Below are 23,439 nucleotides of genomic sequence, written 5' to 3'. Positions count from 1 at the left end.
CTTGGAGGGCAAGATATAAAGTTTTCCCGAACACCCATGAAAATACTTGGGAAAATTAGTGCATATACAAATTGAAATTCTTGAAAAGAGCTGAAACAATTGTGTTTGGGAGAGAGGATTATCTGTACTTCAACTGGTTGCATCTGAAAGTAGGAGCCAAAAAGAACTATTGTTGCTGAAATTTAGGTGTTGAGTCGACCTTCCAATTATTAAGGCTGCAATTTCGACGTAATAAAAGTACTGACTGCGCAATGAGACGTTACAAATAATTTTGGCCGTTTTAAGGGCAAATACGGCGCCGCTATAAGTATACAATACAAAATTTAGTACTTTGATCGAATGCTTTCTTCTATTTGTAAACTTGTTTTAAATCTTTTAGTTCTGAAAATACATCAAAACCAAATAAATATTATGTTTGAAAAAATTTCAAGATTAAGAAATTATTTTTGGCAAATTTGCATGCACCAAAATATTTTGTCTTTTTTTTTTTTTTTTCTTTTAATGGAAGCAACCTGAACAGTTTTTTCACAAATATATATATATATATATATATTACAAATACTACTACTATTTTGGAGGCTTTAGCCCACCGTGGGCCTAAGGTGCCTAGTGGAAGAGCCGGTCGTATCATTTGCATAAGCAAATATATAAAGAGACATGTATCTAAATATTCATAGTACTTTTGCTTTTTCTTTTGCTTTTGCCTTTTGACATATATGTATCTAAATTTACTCGGATCTGCATAATGGTCCACCAAGTCCAGATTGGTTAACACCGATCAACATCACTCTGTTGCATCATTTGTGGAATCCCCTCCAACAAGCAGAAAACTGGTGGAATACTAATTGTCTGCATAGTCCCATAAGCATTCCAGCAGACTGGGTTTGCCAGAATGTTTCCTTGGGCAGGAAGTAGCTCCACTTCGGAGAGTGTCAGGTTTGTGCATGGGACAGTGTCACTGCAGACAAAATGCATTGGTGGGCTTCTCACATCATAGGTTCCTTTGATGTTTGTGTACAAAACATCAGATATGACAACTGCAGATGTTTGGTTGGGGCAGTTCTTGGTTTGGCAGTAGTATTGGTCTATGATGATTGGGTTTCTGACGGTGTCCATGTGTATGTTGTGGAAGGTTATTTTAGATACAGCTCCTGATCCACCCTGCCATGTTTTGATCCGAACTCCATTATCTGAATGCTTGATCACTGAGTCACTCACTGTGATGTTGGAGACACAGGCTCGGGAATTTCGCACTCCTAGGCTGCCGATGCTGCACCCATTAGAAAGAAAAAGAACGTTGCCACGATCATAAGTGTTCCATGTGGCTTAAATACAAGCCCAACTAAGGTTTTGTATTATTTGGTATCAAAGTTAGCTACTATGTCAAGTATGGAATCGGATACAGTTTGTCGAGTATGAGATTAAAATGATTGCGACTTTGTTGTTGAGTCATAGAGAGAGTGACTGATAGGTTGGATTAAAATGTCTTGGTACTATGTATGAGCATAGTGTTAAGTCATTGAATACTAATAAGCAAGTGGAGCCGCCATAAAAGAAATGACTATCATCGAGTCAATGTTGATAGAGTGGGCCATCGTAAACGTCGGCTATGAAATGTGGTGGTATGTTACGATCCTAGTATCCCACATGGCTTAAGTAAAAGCTTAAGGACATTTTTGAAATTGCGTTTGAGCGGCCTAAAAGTATTTTTAATATTCAAAAAGTCAGTTTGAAGAAAAAAGTACTTATTTGATAAAACAAAATTAAAAACGCTTTTAAAGGTTCAAAAAGTATAAAAATGACCAAAACGCACTTTTGGCAAAAGCTTAAAAATGAAGCTTTTGCCCAAAAACGTTTTTTGACTTAAAAGCTCTATTTTTCAAACGCAATTCCAAATATGCTCTAACTATGTGTATATAAGGTCTTGGTCACTCTCCCTTACAAGCTAGTTTTTAAGAGTGAATTATACCCAAAGTTTATATAAAAATAGTTACTACAAGGATTACAAGTATTAAGAGTCTTTGCTAGACCCTCTTTAGAGTCTGAACTTTTTCTGCTATTTCTGTTCTGGAAAGCACAGAACTTGAATAGAGAGCAGTGAGATACCTTATCCCATGACTTGGACCGCATGTTATGTTCTTTATATCGATATTATAAGAACCAGCTCCAATTGATACACAGTCATCACCTACAGGGAAGGTTGATAACCAAAAAGATAATGAGCTTCTGAGGTGGGAAATGGACAAACAAAGATGAATAATTTAAGTGTATAGAAAAAAGAATCACCATTGGATACAGCCGAGTTATATATTTTGACATTGTTTGTGTTCTCAATGTGAATTCCATCCGTGTTGGGACTTCCAGCAGGCGCTTTTATGTTGAGCATCTCTATATGGACGTTTTGACAACCATCAAAGCGGACATGAAATTGGGGGCTGTTCTTAACTTTAAGTCCCTGGACTGTCAAATTGGAGCTCATGAAGAATCTTATGGCCTGCAACATAAAATTCAAATAAATACACTTTCTTTTACTAAGGCATCAAGTGCCCAGAAAAAGTTCTACTGTGTTTGTCGCTTACAACTGGACTATCACAGGCACCTGGCTGCGTTGTTCCATTAATTCCCTGTCACATTGATATACATAGGCAAATAAGTAGATAAATTTGTAGTGGTAAACTCAAGTACGACGACATATTGTTTTGGGTTCTGAACTTATTCGAGACGACCCTAAACTTTATCAGCGACGACTTTTGGACTTTTAGCAGCTAATGACCGAATTTCTCGTAGTAAGTTTATATAAGAGATAAAAATAGCTTACTTTATGCGGTTTGCAAGGAAGATTCCACCATTTCTCTCCTCTGCCATCTATGACACCACCCCCTTGCAATGACATTCCATTGATTCTGTAGAAAACCAGCCATTGTCGCTTGCTATTATTTTTCGGCCATGAATCAGGTCCATCCGGCGGCATAATAGTCCCATCAATCTTCTCATTATCCAGCCAAAAAACCCATCACGTTTTCAGTTAAAAGAACAAATTACTCTCAAAAGAATTATACAAAAATCTCAGCTTCAGCAGAATGCCAGAATTACCTGAAATACTATGCCAGAGTTACAAGGCCCTGTGAATATTGTAGATTGCATCATGAAGGAATAGCCCTTAGGAACAAGAAGAATCCCTGATTCTTCAGCTTGGCAAGCAGTATCCCAAGCCATCTTGAATGCTTGTGTGTCATCAGTTACACCATTTCCAATGGCACCAAAAGACAGCACATTAAAAATAGTAATGTCACCACCAGAATCCACCTCAGGAGCAGGCGCAGGTGGTTGTGAAATTCCTGATATTGGTTGCAAATGACTCTGTTTTGTGTAACTATGAAGTATTCCCTGAGCTGGAGGAAACAAGAAACACAATGAGAACAAAAGAAACAGAATGGGAAGCCGAGGGAGTAGTACTGTGGTCATCTTTGTTGTTGGGATTAAGCTTAATTAGATGAAATATAATCCAAGCTATTTATAGAGTCTTCCTATCCTAGAGTAGGCCTTTTTCACTAGGCGCAGCAAAAGTAGACACTTATGTCATTCAAAGAACACGAGTAGGATTTGACAGATTTTGATAGTATCATCCACTAGACATGCATAGGGATGTAAATGAAAGCAGCAAAGGCATCCAAGTTCCGGGGAGTTGAGGGAAGTGTGAGAGTTGATCACAGTCAGCAGTATGTGACCACTTGAAGCACTAGAACAAGTTGCAAGAGATTTGAAATGGATGAGCAGAGAATATTGCAGATTTAGCTGCTATGAAGTCACACTTTTGTACTGGGAATTCTCAGTGGAAGCAACAGCTAGCTCCTTTATGGGGCGGTCCACGCCTTAGATTAGAATAATGGCATTAAACCGACCAATTCGATATAGGGGGTTGGCATTTGGGTGAGATGAGAATGTGGAGGCTGCGCATGCATGAGTATTCAAGCAAAAGAAGTTGGGGGAATAAGAATATGTGTGAGATAGTAGTAAAATCAAGAGCCCCATGTTCTTCCCACTAGTTTCAATTTTTTTTTTTTTTTTTTGCGGGGGGGAGGGGGATAAGGTAAGAATTAATTAATACATACAATCCCTCATACTCTTGAAGAAATTACACCAAGCAACTACTCATATTGGGAAATATAATGGATGATACATCATTTTAAATTTTGATTCTTCATTGTTTTTACATGACGTTTGAAGCCACTAATTATGTCTAGTAGTTCATGCCCCAAAGATGACATTATAAGCATTCCTAGACTCGCGCCGAAATATTCTTGTGTTCCGCTCTCACCAAATCGTGTTAATTGCTCCAACCAAAATAAATTTGCATTTATTGTAATCCGAGGCAACTTGCATTTATTGTAAAGAGAATGCCAAATCTGCTTAGAGAATGGATAGGAAAACGTGGCATCGTATACACCATTAGAACTTATATGTAATATAAATAAAATATTGACCATTAAATTGATAACATTACACACCTTCACGTGAATTATGTGAAGAGACCCTACAGGAGAAGAAGTCTACTGCTTGTGATTACATAGAGACTTTTACCCCCCTTCCAACTACTTTGAATTAGGATCCTCTCAAAAAAGTGAAAAGACAAAAATATCCTTATAATATAACTAACTGAATATTCTCTAGTTTATTTCAACTAGAGAGAATCCTGTTCCAACTACTTGAGGTAAGTTATCTATATTTGAAATTCAAATTACAATCTAAGTTATCTAATGTTTGTAAACAATACAATCCCAAGAAATTAGAAGGGGAGTAGAAGTCTCTATGTTATTACAAGCAGACTGAGCAGTAGACTTCTTCACATAATTCACGTAAAGGTGTAATGTTATAAAAAATGACCCTTCTCATTTTAAGGAATCTTGTCCAAAGAAGAAGTGATTTCGATTTTTAATCTCTTCTTGATAGAGAGTACATTGAACATTCTAGAGTAATCCATAATCATGTTTCCTAAGGGTATGTTTGGTATGTGAAATGACTATTCCGTTAAGAAATATGAATATCTTTTAATAGGAATAGAGTACTATATGATAACGAGATAATCCTTATCATATGCTCTAATACTTAGAATAACTATTCTCATTCCACCTCCTTCTATTCTCAATAGAAACTTTTTTTTTTTTTTTTTTTTTTAATAAAATAGTCATTCAACATACCAAACATATCCCAAGTATTTAACCTATTTCAGTATGACGTGGAATAGCATTTTTGTGCCGACCTACCTCCGGAGCATAAGGACAAATGTTCTCTCAAACATTCTTAATAGAAAATTGTTTAGAAGGATCTCAAACATTCATTGGAAGGAATCTTCACTCGAAGGATCAGGCTTGAAAACCTCAGAGGTAGTCTCTGATCACTGTCCACTTTCAATTTTCTATTATATTTTTGAAAATGTTTTATTTGTAGGTCAACAACAGAGCTTTGCATAATGCTTATAATATGAAACAAATCAATTGGCAAAAATCGGGAGATGGGGGAATAGTTAGGAGTATTCAAATTGCTAGCAATTCAAATAATTTGGGAGAAAAATGTAGCTTGCGAATTGTAAATTTCATAAGTGAATAAGATCAAAATGTAACTTTTAGGACTTCAATATGTTGACGTAAGTTATAAAGCGAACTACGTAAAAATTTCTTGTCTCTATTATCTTAATTAATGATCTATTTAACTTATTGGCTTTGGTCCGGATCCAATTTTGAAGGTGCCCTTACAGACTATATAAAGGGATATGGCTTCAAATACAAATCAATTGGCAAAAATTGGCATATTTATCACCTAGAGTCAAAAGTGTGTGCAAAAGATTAATTAATCAATTAATTAGTTTTCATTTTTTTTTGAATTATTTATTTTTATTTTACTAAGGGTATTTTTGTCATTGGGAGGACATTAAATTTTTTTGATAGTTTGGGAAAACATTGTCTCAATTAAAAGTTTGAGAATAATATTATCAATTGAGTGATAATTTGAAAAGTGTATGTAGATTTTCTCTATTTATCTTTGTACTTTCCTGGCCTCTTGGTGAGGTTGTTTATCAACATTAATTTTTGCTTAATTGCTGGCTACTGAAGGCGTTATTTGGTTGTATTAGGTGATGTAGGTAAAGGGTATCCTCACTTCAAAAAAGAAAAAGAAAAAAGTAAAGGGTTTCCTAATCAACATAATATAAAAAACCCAATAGTATTTTGCTCTCTTTTCATAGCTGGAAAGATAATAAAATTTCTAAAAGTGCTAATGTTCGAGCACACTTGTTATTCAGATGAGCCGCTTCCAACTCAGTGAAGCATTCCCAATTGATTTCTCATTCTTTCTTCAATTCCATCAAGAATTGAGAAGACCTTTCCTTCGGTTAAAAAAAAATCTCATAAGACTGCAGGGAGATTTTAAGCATTGCAGGAGGATAAAACCTTTACGGCATCCTCCACTTTAAGATTATGGTGCATGCACACCCACCTATTGATCTAAACAGCATATAGGTGATAGACCACACTATTTGTTAACTTATTCTTTGCATTTCAACTTCCATACCCCTTATCCCAACACTGGGGTCACCTTCACAAGGTCAAATGTTGGGAAGTTACTAAAATTTATTCATATATATATATATATATATATATATATATATATTGGAAATGGTACTTTTATTAAAAGAGTTAATTAATAAGCCTTAAAAATAAAAGTTTAACGTGAAAAAAGACTAAAAAATGAAGGTATTTATTAATGTCAATACATGTCCGCTACGACTCTTTTAAATCAAGCAATAATTGAGTGTATGCACTAGTTATTACTTGTGGGTGTGCGAGTTGTAGGCTCTAGGACGCTAAAAGCACAGCGTGCTTTGCTTTGTTAGGTATCATGATGGCGCACTTGACATTTAGCATGAAATATTAGAGTGAGAAGCGATACTATCATGATTGTTAAATTTTAGAGGACTGTAATTATGAGAACATGATGAATTGAAGAAGATCCGGTTATTTAAACACTAGAGCAAAATTGTCATTTCATATATATATATTTTTGACAATTTTGCCATTATGTTTAAAAGAGCTGACGGTTTTCCAGTTCATTTGCCGGAGATGATCTAAATTTGTAATTATGCGACCTAATGATTTGAACTAGATCGTAAACGATACAACAGTTAGATTTAATTGATTGTACAATTGGAAGACTAAATCAAGTGAAATCTACCAGTCAATATTATGTGATCATTAGTAATAACTTTGATCTATCACCCACTTTCTTCCACCTAAATTTTAAGTTTGATCTAATCGTCAAGATTAAATGAATGTTAGTAATAAGTATGATTGAAGGTCAAAACTAAATGATTATTAACGACAATTATTCTTAAATGTCTATTAATTAATACACAAACTTTTAAGATGATCAGTTGCCAGAAAAGATACAATTTTTTCTAGAAGCATGTTACACATCATTCTCTCAATTATTTTTTAATAACCAAGTACATACCAATTACCTTTTTTTTTTTAAAAAAAAAAAATACACATCAATTAAAAAGAATTGGTAGGAATAACAAGCAACTTTTAAGAAAATTAAATGCATTGGAGAAAGCCAATCCCTTAATTTTTAAAGATAAAATTGTCAACAAAAAGAAGAAGTAAAAAGACGACTTTATCCATAAAAAATTAAGGGACTAATTATTCTCCCGTTCATTTGAACCAAAGAGGATCCCTTTCAAATGCCTTAGAACATTCTACCATTATTTTTTAAATTAAAAAACTTTGTACCAAACGCCAAATCCTTCACTCACTTTTATTCTCTCTGTATATTCTCCTGCCATGCACTTTTTGACAATGTTTGTCTCAAGTGGGAAATTTTCTTCTTTGTGATGATCTATATATATATATATATCTCAAAATCTTGGCGACATAAATAATTATTCATTAATTGTTTAATTAACACTGATAATGATGATCAACATCAAATTGTGCAATCTTCTTTGGAAGTCCATTCAACAAACAGGAAACTGATGGAAGAGTACTACTTGTATGTGTGCTGCTGCCATAAGCTTCCCAGCAAAATGGCTTCAACAGGCTCTTTCCTTGTGCAGGAAGCAACTGCACCCCTGAAAGTGTAACATTTCTGCATGGCACTGAATCACTGCAAGCAATGTGCATGGGGGGGCCGCCAACATCATAGGTACCTCGTATGTGTTTGTATGAAACATCAGAAATGGAGAGTGCAGATGTTTGATTGGGGCAGCTTTTGTCGAGGCAGTAGAATTGGTCTATGATAATTGGGTTTAGAACTGTGTCCATTTTTATGTTTTGGAACGTTATTTTGGAGACGGCACCTGACCCACCTTGCCATGTTTTGATCCGAACACCATTGGTTGAGTGTTTGATGACTGAGTCACTCACTGTGATGTTTGAAACGCAGGCTCTGGATTTGTCTCTGCCAAGACTGCCGATGCTGCATAAGGACAAGGATTCAGTTGTCAGGCACATATTTTGTGAGGACTAATGCTATAAATCAACCCCCGGTCCCCCGTCACCCCTTTATTTACTCAAAGTCTATGTGACATGATCTCTCGTAACATTTGATGCATGTAAATTAGTTTTTGTAAGGAAAACAAATTATGGATCTTCTCCACATGGAAACTATACACCTTCATCAATCACCAAATGAACATTCATACGATTAACATGATAAATCACACCATATAAAGAAAATTATGCATCATTGACACCGATGATTCCATGTTGGACTAGGAATCTCTCTCATAAAAAGGAGTACATTCCTTAAGTACGAGACACATACCCTTTTTTCTTTCAAAAAAAAGGTTCTACTGACTTAAGTATCGACAGTTCTTCGCCGGCCTCTCATCGGCCAACGTCACCCGGGTAGCTTTTCCTTTATCTTGTAGGTGATCCGCCGTTGGTCCGGCTGTCCTAAAATCTACATCAGCATCTAGACTGGTAACCACTAATTAACTCTACTATAAGCCTATAACCCCAGAAAGGCAATGCTATTATGCTATAAACTTCTATATGTGACTAGAAGAGCAGAAGTCCAAAGCAACCATCGGCTATGTTGTATAGTTTCTCCTATATCAGTTAAATATTCAATGTGTTACACTTCACTTACCGAAGGTTTATTCAAATATTTTTGTTAAAATATTTATTAAATTATTATATCTATCATTTTTATCGGTTTAAACTTTTAGCAAAAGCATACGGTGACATCACCGGCACTTCCTCTGTTTTCAGCTAAGAAATTTAGTAATATAAAGAAGTAAATGTACCTAATTCCATGACTTGGACCGCATGTAACATTCCTTATATCCACATTATGGCAGCCGGTTCCAATTGATATGCAATCATCACCTGCATCAAAGCATTAATTCACCCAAACAGAGTAAACTTTCCAGAATCATGGGGGGAGTTCATGAGCTAAGAATTGAGAGCCTGCTGTGGACTTACATACCAGAGGATATGAATGAATTGTATATTTTCACATTGTTTGTCTTCTCCAAGTGAATTCCGTCTGTGTTGGGACTATCTGCAGGTGCTTTTATGCCAATCCTTTCTACATGGACGTTTTTGCACATATTCAATGCCATATGAAACGTGGGGCTGTTCTTAATTCTCACTCCTCGCATTGTCAAATCGAAGCAAAAGTCGAAACTTATTGCCTGCATTTGTTCAAATTCAATCAAAATGTTTATATATAAAAGCTTCCCTTTGCTAAAAGATCAGTGCCTTATGTTTGTTGATATAAGGTTAAAAGTTAAAAGGGGGTAATTTTACTTTAGACTTGAATTACCACGCGATTTGACAAGTTCTCGCCTCCCGAACTTCAAAACCTCTCAATTTGAACCCATGAACTTTCAATTGCAGTCAATTTAAACCCCTCCGTCATATTTTAAACGTTAAAGTGAGACAATGACGTTTATATCCCTGACTTTTTTATAAAATTTCAAATTAACCCTTAATTTCAAATTAAAAATTTGTGACCCACGGTTGGGCCACCTTATGACCCTTTTTAAAAAAATTTAAAAAAAAAAAAAGATTTCTATTTTTTTCAATTTTTTTTTAATAAAAAAAATATTGAAGGGTAATTTTGTATTTTTAGAAGTTTTAACGGCAAAAATTGACGGAGGGGTAAATTGAGTGCAATTAAAAGTTCAGGGTTTAAATTGAGAGGTGAAGTTCGAGAGATTTGTCAAATCGCGTAGTAATTCAGGAGTCTAAAGTGAAGTTAGCCAAAGTTAAAATTGCTTACTTTTTAGGTCTCTTGGAGTTGGGAAGGTTCCACCATTTTTGTCCTCTCCCATCTATTAGACCACTTCCTTGCAATGACATTCCAGTGATACTTTTAAAGACCACCCAGCTGTCTAGCTTACCATTTTTTTGTTTCCATGCTTTGGGTCCATCAGGCGCCAAAAGAGTTCCATCAATCTTCAAAAAATTAACAAGCCAAAAGAAAGTGAGTTTTTGAACAATCAACAGGCTTAAAGGAAATGTATGAACACAACCTGAAAGATGAGACGGGATTTGCAAGGCCCCGTGAAAGTTGAAGCTTGTATCATGAAGGAGTATTTGGCAGGAACAAGAAGAAATGCAGACTTTTTGGATTGGCAAGCAGTTTCCCAAGCCATCTTGAATGCTTCGGAGTCGTCATTGATACCATTCCCGACAGCTCCAAAGGACAGTACATTGAAAATCAGAGTGTTTTTAGGACCTGGTTTTGATTTCCGAGATAATGGGTGCAATTGTCTGTGTTTTGTGGACCTGGGAACTTCTCCCTGAAGAAAAATGAAGAAGAAAACTAAAATGAAAAAGAGAAACAGAGTGTTAAGAACCCAACAGGATTTCATGTTTTTAGCTTTGCCTTAGATTAAATATGTGCAAAAGGAGTTGAAAATAGTTGGATATTTATAGAACAAAGTCTCTAAACCATAATTTTACAGTTTATTTTTTATAGTTAAAAGGCATGTACAAATGATGTAGGTGAAGCAAGCCGGCCATTTTTGAAGTTAGAAATGGAGGTTAATTTATGTGGGGGTAATCACAGTATAATAATGTGTACCCCAGGACCCAATGGTTGTTTAATTGTTCTCTCATAGGTGATAGGTTCTCGTGAGAGGTGTCTTTTGATAAGGGATAGACAATCCTTCTAAGGGTTGTGTCTCTTGATTGAGATGCAAATTCTCCAAAAGGATCTATTACCCTTTGTATCATTTTGTTTTTCTCATAATTTTCTTACAGTGGTATTAGAGCCAGTTTTTGGTTTGGCTTCAAATGTGTCATGATCACAAATCTTATTTATGGAATCTAAGGTTAGGTCACATAAACAAAAATAAGATGATAAGAATGTACAAAGAGTTGTTTTATACTACAAGATAAATACTAGAATGTTTTTTTTTTTTTTTGTAAAATAAATTGTAATTAATATTAACTTATGACAAGTCATGAGATGAGAAGCGTCTTAGGCTTATTGAAGCTAGTTTTATTTATCTCTTTAGGTCCATTCTCAAACTCTCCCTTATTGGGCTTAACCTAATTACACAAGGAAACACCCTAGCGGCCGTGTATTATAATGGGGAGCAATTAGGCTTTCCAAGCATTATTTTGGCAAGAAAACCTAGTCCTACCTTAACTTGAAAATACAAGTCGATTAAAAGGATGTTTGTGTGGGGGCATTAAAGTCTACACTCTTGGTTTCATAATCAAAATTGAGGATAGGGTTTAGAGGTATCAAAACCTTAGCTTAGATGTGTAGAATGAAGAAAGAGCAAGAGGAATCAAATTAGCCCTAAACACAAGGTATAGTTGATTATTCGTATTGAATCGGACATTTGACCATCTCATCTAAAAACCAATTGGTGTCTAGTGAGGGAAGTCAAATCTTTTTATGATATTCGAAATCGCACCCCGCAAAACATGTTCTAAGAGTCATCCAAGTGAGCAGAGTGACATTATTGCACCTCAACAAATCGCCTTTGCAAATTTTTGTTTTGCACGATCTTTTGCTATGCTTTCATGAGGTTGCTCTTGGGATTTTTTGATGCATCTTTGAAATATATTCCCAACAATTGTAATATTCTATAGTGGGTTAGGCCCGTTTCCTGATTTTGGCTATCCCATATCGAAGTCGTTTTGCAACAAGTTCTTCAAAAGGTTTTCTTTTCGTCACCAAAACTGTTATGCTTGATTTATTTTTAATTCATTATATTTATTGAAAAACACCTATTCACCCCTTCTAGATGTTATTAGGGGTCGTTGGGAGAATTTCACAAACCTAATTATTACATATTAAAACAAAAATAATATAATAAAAACCAATTTTTTGTCTCCAGGAAAAGACCAAAATTCTAAGACAGCTATCATGATAGCTCTCCCTACACCAATACTGTCTCTTGATCCCCAGCAAGCTTCCATTCTCTAGGAATTCTCCAAACTGAGATGCCTCTTCTCCACAAAAGAAAATGACAAAAATCTTTGGAGATCTTCAAACTTCCCACGGTGACCCTTCGTGATGATATTGAGCTTCCTTGATTGGCAATCCATCTTCAATTTATATTCAACATTCTACGGAAAAGAGATAGCTTGATAATTGATAACATTGCCAGCTCCCGCCACCATATGCGGACCCCAGTGACACCGACAGCAACTCCGGTCAAGATGCCTGAATCTTCTGCTGGGTTATCGCCGGAGATTCGATATCAGATGGAGAATGCAGGCGCTTGGACCCCGGTGACACCGACGACAACTCCAAAGACTTCTGATGGGTTGTCGCCGGATATTCGATATCAGACTGAGAATTTTGCAGCTGGCACTGCGACATCCCCTGTTTCTGGTACGTGGTTATCACCGGAGATTAAATATCAGATAGAGAATGCCTCGCCGGCGACGGCTAGGCATGTTGCACTGAGGATGTACAAGAGCTTGAAGAGGCATGGGCTGCAAGATGAGGCTGGCAATGCGTTTGGAAGAGAGGGTGCTGAGATTGAAGAGGCAAAAACAGAGGAAGTTGATGGGGGTGGGAAGAAGAGTGAGGAGCTTTTGGGGATGGAGTACATTCTGAGGGATGGTTTTGTTAGTTATCTACGTGACATGGCAAGAATCACACCCCCAATTCCTCAGCAGGTACCTTAACTGTCCTTATTTTTGCGATTTCAAAACGTGTGATATAAAAACACAGTTTAACTTTTAAAGTCACACTAAAACTTGATAACGTGACAGCAAAACCGAGCATCATCCCAATATACAAGAAAGTCCGGTTTTCGGGCATTAGTAGACCGCAATACGGCATGTTTTTTGTTTTTGCAGGTAGTCCGGTTTTCGGGCATAAAGTACTCAAGGAAGATTGAGATCTCCGACAATGGATATGAGACATTTGGAAACAAAGTGGTGGACTGTTTTGTTGGGATCTTCAAAGAAAGGATCCAAAATGGATGCAGATTCTTAGGGGAGTGGATGGGTATATCATGCCTGGATCTATGACCCTCCTACCAGGGCTTCCAGGTAATTAGTTTGATAATTAAGAAACAAAATTATGAGCCATGAAAAATATTTCCAAAATGCCAATTTAATTTGCCAAAAAGTGTTTGAATTCTTTCAAGTATGGCTTCCCATTAATGCATATTTGCTTGATTTGATGGTAGATTATGTTCTTCTTTCTTTTATGATTTGACAGACATTCCTTTGGTATGGAAATAATCAATTGATTAAATCTAATCTATGTTAAAGGCAGTGGTAAAAGCACTCTTCTGGAAATTCTAGCAGGGAGAGCCAACAAAAATAGAAACTCAACCCTGGATGGCCATGTCATGTACAATGATAAGCATGTCTCTGATATTTGTCTTAGTAGACTCATTGCATATATTAGCAACCACCTTAACAGGTACGTACACAATAATAACCCAATTATAGACCGTTAAATGCTACGTACTACACTTTTATTTTATTGGGTTGACGTAACATTGTCCATCAATTTTTAGATTTTTTTTTTAATTTTTTTTTTTTATAATAAAGATTGATCCAAGTGCTCATAGACACTGTCACATCAACTCGATGGAATGGGGTTGGATTGGGGTGTAATATGTAATATTACTCTTACAAAAACAGGCACAGGGGCATTTTAACAAGAAAAAAAATATTGTTCAAGTCCATGAAATCTATTTATTTTATTTTATTTTTATCAAATCATTTCTTTAAAATTAAAACTGATCAAATCACTCCTTAAGATTTGTTCTCCTATCAAATTGCTCCCTTCGTACACTTGCCGTTAGGATTTTTAACAAAAATTATAACATGTAGACCACATTAGACCTAATAAAATAGTTTCATGTGTATAGAAGTGTCGTCTCAACTTGACACACGGCAAAACAAAACAAAAAGCATGGAGGAAGGTCTGTGGTTACCATCAACCACTCTCCTACCACCAAGGGTGCCGGGGTAACCACCCACCACTCCACAGAGAGTGTGGGTGGGTCATCTCACCCACCAACAGAGGAGGAAGGTGGGGTTGCCCTACCGCCCATCTACCCATTAATCAAGGGCATGGGTCGCCCCAACCATGCACGCCTGCTAGCAACATGCATGAGTGAGTTGCGACTCACACCTTGCCTTTCACAGGTGGATGGAGTGGGCAATAGTGGAACAACTATTTTCCCTTGTTGGTTTGTGGGGGCAATGCACCAATTCAGCTCTCCTTTGCTAGTGAGGGTGTGCACACATGCCGTCAATGGAGAGCAATTTGATACCATAACATAACTTAAAGAGTGATTTGATCAATTTTAAACCTAAGGGACTGATTTGATAAAAGGTTAAACCTCATAGACCCCTACGTTATTTTTCCCTTTTAACAACCAGTATTAATAAATAAATAAATAATAGTCAAAAAGACAAGCCAAATAATTCATGAGATCTAACTAAATGTACTAACATCGATCCCTACTTATGGGCACACAGATTTACTATCAACACAAGCCAAATAATTCATGAGATCTAACTAAATGTACTAACATCGATCCCTACTTATGGGCACACAAATTTACTATCAACACGATAATGAAATTAAAGTTTACAGGTTAACCTATTCACTTTCTCTCTTAAAAATGCAGACACCTTCCATTTTTAACAGTTCGAGAGACACTTGAGTTTGCTAGGGACTGCACTCAGGGACTTTGGCTAGAGAACTTCACACCCGAGATGAGAAAATTTTTTGCGCATGCCCTTGTGGAGGGACAGGATCCGTTTCTAGAATATGTGTTAGAAATCTTAAACTTGAAGCAGATAGAAAACAAGCTCCTTGGAGTGGCAATATCAGACATTGATCGCCAGAAGCTCACAACAGCTGAGTTAGCGCTAGCAACATTTTCTGTCATGATTTACGACCAACCATTTTCTGGATCCGATCTAGCAGCTACATATGACCTTGTGGACACCATAAGAACCATTTGCCAGCAATCTTCTGCAATCATGTCATTGACTCGACTCTCTCAGGAAGTGTTCGATGTTTTCAATAGAATCATATTACTCAGTGATGGTCATGTTCTTTTCCAAGGCCCTTGCCAAGATTCCATTCCTTACTTTGCGAAACTTGGGTCAGTATATAAACTTTTTCATGAATAACAATCTTCAAGATAACATTGAAAGGCAGCAACACTTGTTAATGATTCAGGTACATAAAGCCATCATATGTGGAGCCCAGTGAATTTCTTGAAGACATTGTAGCGGGAGACAGTTTGCAGTACATTGCACCAGGAGCAACTCCCTTGACACTAGAAGAGCTAGTAGAGTGCTACAGGGCTTCAGATCACTACAAAGATGTAATGAGAATTGTTAATGGAGATGATGAGAAGCACACCTACTGGGTGGAAAGTGAGCCTGGGATTGGGTTGTCTCTTGAAATGCCATCCAAAGACCATTGTACGGTCGATGCACAGCCGAGAAGAGAGACCGGTAAACAAATCATTCCATGGGAATATCCATAACCTGTCAGAATAAGATCTGTAGATGCAATTGGAAATGTTTCAAGAATTAGTAACTGAAGTAGCTTTTTCCAACAAATAGTAATTGCTCACATCTTGCAGCATTGATGGTGTCCAAGCTCCCTACCAAAGTAGGGCACTCAGGGGGGATTGAGGGCACGGGAAGGGTTCAGATTGGGGACATGATCACAGCAATTTCTGTGAACAATGAAGAAATGCTATACCTATCAGTTGGACCCCAAGAGATTCAGCACAAACGTGCCTCACAAGCATACGCTGTGTTGAAGCAGGAACAAGCTCATGTTCGTCTCCAAGTTGAGCACTACAAAGAGAAGGTACATAAGAACTTTTCATACCAACAAGGAAGAACAGAGAAACAAAAGACAGACTGTCTGATTTGTACTTACAGTGTCTATCTGTTATTTAGGATGACCAAAGTAATGCAGGCACTGAATCCAATGTGAGAAACAAAAAAGATAGACTGTCTGACTGTACTTACAGGGTTTATCTCTTATTTAGGATGGAGTACCAAGCTCAATGGAAGCAGTTCCAAAGGCCTTTTGTACAGACATGGTGGCATTCAACCAAGACTCTGACCTACAGGCAAATCAAGATCACCAAAAGGCTTCAAGCTATAATCAAATTAAGGCTATTTCAGGTCAATACTACCATATCTCTGTAGCTTTCCCCGCTCATGTGAATCACAAAAATCATCTGACATGTCAAAAGTTCAAGTTATTCTTCATCTAGAAAAGCCATGTCTACAGAACCGATGTCGAAGGAAAACCCTAATCTTTGTTTCATTAAGAATGTGATGCTAACACCAGTCCCCTTTTGAACTTGACAGGCAACTGTTCTGGGAATATTTGCAGGAACACTGTTCAATAAACTTGGTGGTTAGTATAACCAACAGCAAATGAATTCAGTAAGGTCCCTTGGGTTTGTATCCACCATGAGCATTCTGCTCTTAAATCAAGTACAGCTTCCCCTCTGCATGCTACAAAGGCCAATTTTTTACATGCACAGGGCCCAGAGATTCTTCAGACCTTCTTCATACATCGTCGCTTATTCCATAGTCAATCTCCAACAGAACCTTGTAGAAGTATTCTTCTCAATCACTTTTCCCCTATAGAAATAAGCATTAATGTCAAATAACTTAGGCAAACAGGGATTCTTGCAGGCTCTGGCATATACTCTCTGTGTTTACTGTCTAGCTGGGCTATCAACAGCAGGAAACGGGGGACCATTCTTTGAGTATCTAATTCTCTTATTCTTAGTTGCATATTTCGGTTCCTCAGTCTTTTTCTTGATCAGTGCTATTGCTTCTTTCCCAGAAGTTGGGAGTGCTTTAGCAGGTACTTCTGCGTCTCTGTACTATGATAACTTCCAAGAACGATTTACTTTGATGGGAATAAAAACGAATTGGAGTATAATCCTGGTTTAAAAGATAACATGTTTTTTGCGATTCAGAAGTATTAACACCAGACTATTTGGATTTCTAAATGGAAGGTCCTATTGTACCACATCAGCATGTGCATTGCAGGTGTTCTGAGACCAGTTGTATGAATAGGCATTGTACCAGTGATGTATCCTTAGAATTTACCTTTTGAAAATCCACATCATAGGTTCCGTGTAATTCTCAGTATCAATTGAAATGCTCCCTCATAATATGTTATTATAACAATTTCATGAATCTCACATAGATAAAGAGCACTTCATACTTATTTTTTAAGTCAATGTCGCTTCTGGTTGCTACTTCTGCTGCAGGTGCAAAACTCAAAATGTTAGTTTCACGTGTGCTTCTTGCAGGTCTACTTATCTCAGTCTTCCTACTCTTCAGTGGCTTTGCAATCTATCCATCCAACATCCCAACCTACTGGAACTGGCTCACCTACATGAACCCTCTTCATTGGGCTAATGTCTCATTTTGCAGGATCCAATTTCATGAGGGCTACGGGGACCTCTGTTCCAACTACCTCGGCCAACTTTCTTTTTGTGACAAATTCCCATCAATGACAGTTGGAAAAGCCTACCTGGTCTTCTATGAGCTCTCTCAAGATGCTAAGATGCCATGGCTACCTTATGCCATTCTAATGGGATGGACGGTAATTACCTTAATATTAACATTACTGGGACTAAAGAAGATAGAGTTCATGGGGATGAGCCAGTCACTGCCCCAACTCAAAAAGACCCCTATAATTAGTAATTCTAAGGAAGACAGAGTGAGTGAACTTCATTCATTCAACATCAACAACGAACATGCCCATAATTCCGGGGGTTTTAGATATTCTAGGACACAACATTTAAGGTCACCCTGTAACATAACAAAAGAAAATGGCAGCATCAAGAAATGGACTGAGGAGTTCCTAATTGACCTGGACAAGAGAGCGTTAGACATTCCATCAAAGGATGTGACTCTACTATTCGAGGACTTGTCACTCACAATGAATAGTTAGTAAAACAGTTTAGTAAGTCTTTATTAGTAAAATAGTTAGTGCCCCTAGTATTTCTCTTGTAAATAAGATTGGATGTTTGATCATAATGAGATACTTCTTCACAATTTATTCATGCATCAGGTATGATGAGGGAACGAAAGAAAGGAAAACAGTTTTCAACAACATCACAGGCTATGCAAGACCCAAGACCATGCTAGCCTTGTTAGGTGGTAATAAAACAAGTAAGGGCGCACTCCTAAAATGCCTGGCAGGGCGGGTACCTGTAAGCAGCAACCTCAGCGGCAACCTCCAGGCAAATGGTTTGCATATAGGCGCTGCCTTCTCCAGAGTAATAGGCTATGTAGAGGAGCTGGATGCTCACCAACCTTACCTCTCTGTCCGTGAGTCCCTTCAATTCAGTGCTGCACTACGTCTTGGCCAAGAGATCAGCCCCACAAGCCGCTGCATGCTTGTTGAGTTGGTCCTCAACCAACTTGGTCTACTGCCCTACTCCAATGAACTCGTAGGTTCTCTCCGTGTTCCACTGGAAAGACATTTGAAATAGCCAAAAAGATAACTATTGCAGTTGAGCTGGCTGCTAACCCAAGTATTCTCCTTCTTGAAGAACCAATTTCTGGCCTTGATACTACAGGAACTTTGACCATACTCCATATTCTCTCTCAAGTGTCGAATTTGGGTAGCATCATTATTGCCACTCTTAACACACCCTAATGCACGCACACTATCATTCTTTGACGTGGCTCTTATTCTAACAGGGGATGGGCATCAAGCGTATTTTGGTCCAGTGGGATCTAACCGCAAATCCTTGCTAGATTATTTCAAATCAATCCCAAAGGCCCCTCATTATTCCGGAAGAGAGACTCCAGTTAGATTTATCATGGATGCTCTTGGCCTAGGAATAAAAAAGAGGGGCACTCCTGTAAATTTTTCAGAAATCTACCAGGCCAGCTCTTTGCAGGAGATTAATAATGGAGAGATTTGCAGCATAAAGAAGACAATTAAGGACAGAGGACAAGATTATCTATCTTCTACTTATCCAGCTCCATATTTACGGCAAGCCATTTTGGTACTGCTAAGAACACAACGATTCTTATGGAGGAATGTTCGATATACGTACGCTAGACTTACAGGGTGCGTGATACTTGGTCTCCTGATGGGCTCCCTCTATTTTCAGATTGAATACAAGGACATATATGGTGCTACCTCACGTGCACTATACATATACATGCAAGTTATACTCACAGGAGTGATCTCAGCAAATAATGTCATACCCCAGATTGGCACAGACAGGTTGGTCTACTTCCGAGAAAAAGGGCTGGGATGTATCTTCCAATATTTTATCCACTAGCATGGGCAGTGGGTGAGATTCCTTACTTTTTCATAGCAATACTTGCAGTTGTAGGAATTGGGAATGGCATGGCAGGTATTGGGACACATCCCCTTTAGAATTCATGACATACTGGACCGTGCTCTTGCTGTTCACACTATGCCTAAACTATTTTGGAATGATGATCACTTTCCTAGCACCAGTGCCAACACTAGCTGCATTTGCCGTGTCAATTGTGACGTCAATGTGGAATTCAGCTTCTGGTGTAGTGGTCGTGCTCTCTAACATAGAGTTCAACAGATGGATGTATTGGAGCAATCCATTCCAGTATGCAATGCATGCAATGACCTCAATCAGCTTCTACTGTGATACAAAGGGGTGTGGATCAGAGTGTAGGTGCCCGCGATTGCCAGATGGTTCCTATGTGTGCAATAAATTTGCAACTTTGAGAAGCTTGAGCCGTGGGAGGATAGATACAGACATACTAATTTTGTCGGCAATGTGCATGCTGTTTGCCAGCCTTGCCTGTGTCTTCTTTGTGGTGATGAAGCTCAACTCACCCCCTCACATATAAAGTGATAACATACATTACATGGACCTCTTCGAAGTAAAATTGGGAAGTGTTTAAGGAGCAAGACAAAACAACGAAACAGAGCAAAGAACCATCCATGAGTAAAAGTCACAAGAGTTGACCAAAAGGAAGCCGTCAATTGAAATTATGGAGAATACATCCAGCTATAACATATAATTTCTGCAGCCTGAATTATCACATGCATAGCACACTGATGTATTTATATACAAAGGTACCTTTTCTCCTTTTCCAAATTACCATATCTAATTGCCTGGCACTGCAAAGAATGCAATATGCAAATTCACTGGAAGCACTTTAATGAAAAAGGTGTACGAAGTAGCCCAAACCAAGTCATAGGCAATCCCCTAAATCCAAAAAAATTACGCAAGCAACAAATGACATGCCCAAAGGAGAAAACTTTTTTTTTTCTCTTAAAAGATGATAAAATAAGCAGCATGTTCCAGTCAAGAATAATATACACAAGCTGCATGATGTATCTCAATGTACAATGTAACAATACCAACAACATCAAATGAAGGTGCTAGAAATATACAAGGATTCACATTACTGGCACAATAATAAAGGGGGACAACCAAAGTAACCTATCCCCAATCCACAAAGGGAAGAGGCTGATATCCACCTTCTGGAGGAGGCTTTAGTGATGGAGGTAGATTGTGCCATGACATTCCAATACTATCTAGTAACACATCCCCTGAGAACCAAAATGAGAAAAAGTAAGCATTAGGAGTAAAAGTAGTAGTCATAAACATAGAAAATAAAGCTACAAGAATAAAAAAATAATAATAATAATAATAAATTTTTTTTAAAAAAATCAACATAAAACATATATATCAATGCTATCACAGCTAACAGAGAGTATCATCTGATACACACATGCTATATTATTTGACAACAATAGTGATCTTCAAGAACTAAGCCCCATGCCTAAGAAACTGAAAAGCAGTAAGCCCTATATAATGTCGATACCACATAAAATTACTAGAAAAAATTTAATTTATCCAAATTATCATAACAAAACTGCACTATCAGCAAACAGTCCAAGTCTAAACAAACATGTAATCTATAGTTACCAGACAAAGTGCCTCCTCCAACTAATCGATTTCCTGGGGTACTTGGTGACTGATTGTTATCCACGAGCCCTGTCGGTGAATGTTGGAAAAGTTAGATATCTTGTTTCCCAAAATTAAACATAATTGTTTAAACTTATTCTACGCCCTTTTTTTTTTTTTTTTTTTAGAAATAAGAGCTTCATAACACACAAAAGACGAAGTACTAATCAGCTGATCAGGTTTGGTTTAGCCAATAAAATAACAGAAAATTAGAAAGTAGGCAGTCCAAAACTAAGAGAAAGGAATTAAAGAAAGAAGAACGGAGTAGGGACAAAATTTACCTGATACACCTTGAGCATTCACATTTGGTAAGTTGTTCTTCGGATGAAAATATTTGCAAGAATCCCCATACTGGCAAAACCCCTTCATCCCATCATGCCCAAGAAAGTAAAAAAAAAAAAAAAAAATTAAGGGAAACAAGTTAATCCAAGCCAAAATATTTTCATACCAAAAGCTAATGCAAAATCCTCCTTTGTAACACCTATACTAAATTGGAAAGAAACAAGGGAAACAAAATGCCCTCTTCTCATATTGGGTTCAACAATAATCAACAACCTCTTCATTAATCTAAAAAGTAAAAATAGCTCAAGTACAGGAACCAAACAACCATTTAGAAACCCATGAAATTAACTCTTTTTTTTTTTTTTAATTTCTTATTTAAAATATTTTTGTAATTTAAAGTAATTGTGTCATGTCAATGTACAATTTGCACACGATATGTCAAATGAGAGCCATGCAACATTAATAATTGGTTTGACTTGACATATGTTAATTAATTGGACGATAAGTTGAAGGAGGAACCTATTTGAAATCAGAGAAAAACCCACCTAATTGTTGAAATTGAAAACTTAGTACTAAATTGAAATCACATGAAAACCTAACGACTAAATTTAATTTCCCCACAAAATACGCTCAAATTTCCAAAACAAAAGCTAAGTTAACTCTCTGCCCCCAACCCATTACTCATTACCCAATGAAATTACACGAGTGATCAAAGAAAAAGCAAAAGCTAGTCTAGTTTCATACTTCAAGCAATTATTCAATATAAAATAAAACAACTTGGGTAATCAAAGAAAAATTGCAATTCGTTAGGGATTTTGAAGACGATACCGTCTTGACAAACCGGTTGCAGACCCCTTTTCCAAATCCCTCAGTATAAGCCTGGTTCGCATCTGCAATCAAAAACAGCTTAGCATCATATATAAAGGGTCCGAATATATTGATGTTTGGTTGGTAAGAAAGCAGAAGAAAAAAAAAACGGAGACCTTGGAGATTGAACGAATCGAACCAGAGAGCCTTGGCTCTAAGGTGGTGGAGACCCTGGAGATGGCGTTTCCGAGCATATGGGGTATCTTGGAACTGCTTGTCGCAGTAGTCGCAGTAGTACTTCCCCAACGGCATTCTCTCTCTCTCTCTCAATTTGATGAGTCTTGAGTCTCTTGACTGTACTATACGTCACGTCGTTTATTGCCGGAATCCTAACGAAATATCTTTTTTACTACCTATCTATGGGCCTTTTATTTCGTCTTTCACATGAGCTAGGTCGAGTTAAAATGGATCAAATGGATATAGCTATTTAGGCAAAAATGTGTAAAAATTAGGATAAAATAGTCCTTATTTTTTAAAATTGCGACAATTTTCTCTCACCATTTTACCTAGCTGACTCCTTTTCATTTCATTGAAATAGAAATGATTCGTTTTCAGTGGAGTTAGGAAATGGTGAGAGGGGCAAACAATCTTGACCCATTAAAAATTAGGGTTAATTACTTTTTAAGCACATGTGGCAAGACCAATTATTAAATGATTGTTTCAGTTTCAAAAAGTATCGTAAATAGTATTTGTACGTATCCAATAAATAGAGATGGTACTTTCGTCCATAAAATTAACGATGATACATATCAACGCCTTTTAAAACGCCACACGCCCGTCCCATATGACTTATTAATATTATTTAAAAA

General features: G+C 37.2%; 4 protein-coding genes across 4 annotated transcripts; all 4 read right to left on the bottom strand.

Moving 5' to 3' along the window:
- Window positions 1–585: 585 nt before the first annotated feature.
- On the bottom strand, window positions 586–3,465 carry LOC132168540 (polygalacturonase At1g48100-like). Its single transcript, XM_059579538.1, has 6 exons — window positions 3,094–3,465; window positions 2,819–2,986; window positions 2,580–2,624; window positions 2,287–2,494; window positions 2,107–2,188; window positions 586–1,270 (listed from the first exon to the last, which is right to left on the bottom strand). The coding sequence occupies exons 1-6, from the start codon at window positions 3,463–3,465 to the stop codon at window positions 769–771; spliced, it is 1,377 nt and encodes a 458-aa protein (XP_059435521.1). The 3' UTR covers window positions 586–768.
- A 4,487-nt stretch (window positions 3,466–7,952) lies between these two features.
- LOC132168538 (polygalacturonase At1g48100-like) lies at window positions 7,953–10,798 on the bottom strand. The gene is made up of 5 exons (XM_059579537.1): window positions 10,535–10,798; window positions 10,282–10,457; window positions 9,484–9,691; window positions 9,302–9,383; window positions 7,953–8,469 (listed from the first exon to the last, which is right to left on the bottom strand). The coding sequence occupies exons 3-5, from the start codon at window positions 9,656–9,658 to the stop codon at window positions 7,953–7,955; spliced, it is 774 nt and encodes a 257-aa protein (XP_059435520.1). The 5' UTR covers window positions 9,659–9,691; window positions 10,282–10,457; window positions 10,535–10,798.
- A 4,835-nt stretch (window positions 10,799–15,633) lies between these two features.
- Window positions 15,634–20,620, bottom strand: LOC132171296 (uncharacterized). The gene is made up of 4 exons (XM_059582580.1): window positions 18,714–20,620; window positions 16,222–16,319; window positions 15,878–16,016; window positions 15,634–15,796 (listed from the first exon to the last, which is right to left on the bottom strand). Exons 1-4 carry the CDS (start codon window positions 18,758–18,760, stop codon window positions 15,676–15,678), a joined length of 405 nt encoding a protein of 134 aa, XP_059438563.1. The 5' UTR covers window positions 18,761–20,620; the 3' UTR covers window positions 15,634–15,675.
- Window positions 20,621–20,763: 143 nt separating this feature from the next.
- LOC132171295 (zinc finger CCCH domain-containing protein 3) lies at window positions 20,764–22,912 on the bottom strand. The gene is made up of 5 exons (XM_059582579.1): window positions 22,747–22,912; window positions 22,592–22,653; window positions 21,763–21,844; window positions 21,443–21,511; window positions 20,764–21,063 (listed from the first exon to the last, which is right to left on the bottom strand). The coding sequence occupies exons 1-5, from the start codon at window positions 22,880–22,882 to the stop codon at window positions 20,954–20,956; spliced, it is 459 nt and encodes a 152-aa protein (XP_059438562.1). The 5' UTR covers window positions 22,883–22,912; the 3' UTR covers window positions 20,764–20,953.
- Window positions 22,913–23,439: the final 527 nt, after the last annotated feature.

This window comes from Corylus avellana, chromosome ca2, assembly GCF_901000735.1.
Source record: "Corylus avellana chromosome ca2, CavTom2PMs-1.0".
Classification (NCBI taxonomy): Eukaryota; Viridiplantae; Streptophyta; class Magnoliopsida; order Fagales; family Betulaceae; genus Corylus; species Corylus avellana.
Note: the sequence above shows the minus strand (reverse complement) of the source record. Positions and strands in the feature narration are given on the sequence as shown.